Here is a 4,183-nt window from a genome sequence, read left to right as displayed (position 1 = left end):
CCTAGCCACAGATTTAAGTGTCCAGGAGATTGAAGAGAAAGTGGATTAAAACCCAATTCTTATAAGACTGAAATCAAGGTACACAGTATTCCATAAAAGTGTCTCGATGACTGTAATTTATCACGGTACTTAATGGCAGCCATTGTTTATCAGTACTTTGTCTATAGATAGTCACGTGGTCACGGAATTCTGGTATCAGAGGTTGGTGGTTTTGGACTACAAGCGTTTGAAAAAGTAGCCAATAATAATAAAAAAACCACTTTGCCATATTAAAATCTCGTGACAAAACAGTGGTAAAATTTAGAAGTAAAGAATCAAGACTCAGAGATTTGTTCCATTCAAAATCAAGGTATATTCAACTTTACGAAATCCGGGAATTTTCCGGATCGACATCTCGAGTTCTATGACCGACTGTTATGGACATGGTGGAGATAATTATGAAAGATAATGTCTACCAGCCACTCGGATACGACAGTTTTCCATGTAGTTGACCCTTTCATCTTGTTTATTTACAGAGTCAACACCAGCAGACTCGGCAACAGCTACTACAACACCAGCAGACCCGTCAACAACGTCTACAACACCAGCAGACCCGTCAACAACGTCTACAACACCAGCAGACCCGTCAACAACGTCTACAACACCAGCAGACCCGTCAACAACGACTACAACACCAGCAGAGCAGCAACCTGGTACGTTATGGCTTTCTCATTCTCAGTTCTATCTTATCAGTTGTATTACCATTACTCTAATATAGACAATATTGCCAGTAGTTTTATTCTCGAAAACTTAAAGGAATTGTAAATAGTTTTTCTTAAAATGTTATGTGTATCGGGGAAACTGATAGCATCAATTTGCAACATTCCAATTTTCAATCAGACATCTGTGGTCCCTGCAATTCCACTAAAACTAAATGTTTAACGTCACTAATCGCGAAGGGTCTCCGGTGGTAAAGCATAATTTGCGATTAGTGACATCACCAAACTCTTCTTTTTTGTGGAATCGCAGGAACTACAGACATCTGATTGGAAATTGGAATTGTGCAAATTGAAGCAATCGGTACACATGAAATAAATAAGAAAACCTCTTAACAATATCTTTAAAATCAATTCTAGTAATTGACCAATCAAATGACTGGAACACAAATCATAAAAAATATAGAAATATAAATGGATTAAAATGATTATGGATGCAAGTTTTAACGATCGTGTGTTTTAACGTTGATATAATAATGGCAAACAGCCGAGGTACTCCAGGTGACCTTCTAATTTGATTAAGGCGTTGCTTATCAACCAATTTCGAGCTTGAAACGAGATCCGTACTACTTTAGGATCAGACATGTTTATCCAGACTCAATTAGGAATAGGTAAAATGTCGTTTTAAGTCCGAGCCTCGATTTGTCTCTATGTTAACATTCATTTTATCTTTTTTCAGTTTTATCCGGTGATTCAATGTTCACGCGAGTTGACGTTTTAGAAAATGTCATCAATATAGACTCGATCAGTGTAGTGAACATTAGATATTGTATTTTACGTTGTCTTCGTCGTCCAGACTGCACCGATATTGTGTACAAACCAAGCACGCCCAATTGTATTTTAACTAAACAAGTTCCAGCAGGGGGTGGGTTTGATTGTAGTGCCAACAACAAATGTTTTACCAAAAATGTATAAATGTATGGTCAAACCAAGATATTTGGAACATCCGGGTACGACGCAAAACATAAACACGGACAGTCCACTAAATTTTCTCAGTGCTACAGTTTGAACAAATCCAGGTAACAAGAAATTCACCTGAACAGCTTTTTGTTGAGTTACAGAGTTATCCACATATCAATCCCTGGAAACACCAGACTTCTTCAACCAATGGAAGTGATCGAAGGGGAATGTGACAGTGGTCTGACTGATTCAAACACTGTGGTTAAATAAAGCTGTAGATATTCCAACATCACATCTGAAATATAGACCAATTAAATTATGATAAGGGTTACGGGACCTGTTCAATTCGTACAAAAACCCATGCGTGATATTATACTCATGAAGGACGTGGCTACTCGTTAAAGGTTAAATTTAAAATCTGAAATATAGACCAATTAAATTATAATGAGTTTGTAAATATGATTTTATTCCAGACCCTATGCTATTAAAATCTATGGTAACCCACATCCGTTATATCGGATAATCGGTATATGCGATTGTAGACAAACCTAACGCTGGCTTTTCATTCTGAAAGGTATCACAGCTAAAATTGAACTATAGTAAGTCAAAAGATTCAATTGTTTATAGGTAAAGGTAAAGAGCCGGTTGTCGTCAATAAGGGTTACGGGACTAGTTCAATTCGTACAAACATCCATGCGTGATATTATGCTCATGAACCACGTGGTTTCTAGGTTAAAGTTATCACAAAGATTCTGATCGAATTCGGATTCAACGAGCATAGCGAACAGGATATTGTTAGTGAATGTAGTTTTTAGTTGTGGTCTGAAGTTTGTGTCAAAACAAAATTTACCTCCCTTTACCCAATAGAGAGCGAAAACATCGATAAAGACTTTTTGATTTTCAAACTTAAAGACGTTACAAATGGCACAAGAAATGCCATCTCCATTATTCTATTTACCGACAGAGGGGTCAACACAAGAACGAAACGCCGTTGAAAGTAATATTTCTATGAACTGTTTCGTTATATTACGTTCGAAACATACAGTAGAAAATTAAAGTATAGTATTTTGTTTGGAGTTGATTTATAGACATTGTGGTGGGACAGTAATGCCATAAACTTACATTCTACTGCTAAATTTGACACTGGTAAACAGATTTTGAGCATGCGAGAAACTAAGTCTTGCCTCTTTATTGCAGTCGACCCAGCTGTAAATGGGTATTGAATAAATCATCTTTCATCATTATTCCAGTCGATCTAACTGTAAATGGTTGCTGTACACAACAGTCGGCGTCTACCCAGCAGTATATCTGTCCTGACAATTAAAGAAAGATCACCAGGTCTTTATGCGCAGTCTCTGATTGATTAGGTCTAATATTCCAATATTGATATCACATTCTTGTATTTGATTTTTTACAGGAATATTGAATTTGTCTGAAATTGATCAAAATGTTACTCAAAAAACGTTTTTAATGAAAATTGTACTTTTCGGCCCTGAATAATTTTTTATACTGTTTACTCTGATATTTATTCATAGACTGACACACGTGGGTTTGAATTTTGTGGCATCTGACATCCTCAGGGGTCGGTTTTTTATTTATTTTTATATGACTGGAATGACTACTGGTCTGTGATCGCAAGGGTTAGATATTGAACAACTACTAGCGACCTTTTAAAACTCAAGATATAGTTATTTCCGATATGTGGAAGTCATTGGTCAAAAGTCATTTAGGGTTTATTGGAATTTGTTTGTTTAATTCTATTTCAGCTATCTGTAACACCTTTCACAACAAAATCATACGCCCAGTTCGTCTACAATTAACAAACGACGATTACACCCGATTAAATGTGAAATTAGTAACGATTCACGCTATCAGTAATAACTTGATTTTATGAATATATTCCAGACCGATATTGGTTTTATTGTCTAATACTATAACAAAGACGCCAGTTCAAAAAGAGGAATTCCGACCCACTTAGAGACATGATTTCTGAGTACCAGTTAATGAATTTTAGTCGGAGATTAATATATGAGATTATCGACAGTATTATTAAGAGTGTATTTTATATTATTTTGTACTAGAGTGTAAATCAGTAACAAATAACACCACCAGTAGTCACAGTGGGGAAACATCATTTAAGGGGGCCAATCAGGGGCAATAAAATTTTCCAAGGGGGGCATAGACCAATTTTACACTACAAAAAATAATAAAAAAGCCCATCCAGCGTTTTTTCTGGAAGCGCCATTGAGTGGTCGTCAAAAAACGCTATACGCCCACACAACACTAATTCATGTACCTTTTGACATATATATCCAAATAAAGGGTAATGACTCAAAAACCATTCGTGATAATCGTGCTCATTCGAGTCTATCAATCACAGGCAAAAAAAACTATGTATTGCGTTCACAGGAGAAAAACGTATTTCCAAAGGTTTTTCGATGATAAGACTGATCTGACGAACGATACGATGAACGGTATCCGAGTGTACCGAAATGTTAGTCACTACTCTTTTCCAACAGGCGATTATG

At 36.3% G+C, this 4,183-nt stretch overlaps 1 protein-coding gene across 1 annotated transcript in view; it reads left to right on the top strand.

Annotated features, from left to right (window-relative positions):
- The window catches only part of LOTGIDRAFT_172361 (hypothetical protein), a gene marked incomplete at both ends in the record, with an annotated part of 10,020 nt that extends 6,471 nt beyond the window's left edge, over positions 1-3,549 (top strand). The window contains 3 exons of the mRNA XM_009049240.1: positions 516-692; positions 1,435-1,620; positions 3,422-3,549. Coding sequence (XP_009047488.1) covers positions 516-692; positions 1,435-1,620; positions 3,422-3,549 — 491 coding nt within the window. The remainder of the gene's footprint in view (positions 1-515; positions 693-1,434; positions 1,621-3,421) is intronic.
- Between the last annotated feature and the right edge of the window lie 634 nt (positions 3,550-4,183).

The sequence above is a fragment of the Lottia gigantea genome (genome assembly GCF_000327385.1).
Source record: "Lottia gigantea unplaced genomic scaffold LOTGIsca_132, whole genome shotgun sequence".
NCBI classification, from domain to species: Eukaryota; Metazoa; Mollusca; class Gastropoda; family Lottiidae; genus Lottia; species Lottia gigantea.
This window is presented reverse-complemented; position numbering and strand designations above follow the sequence as displayed.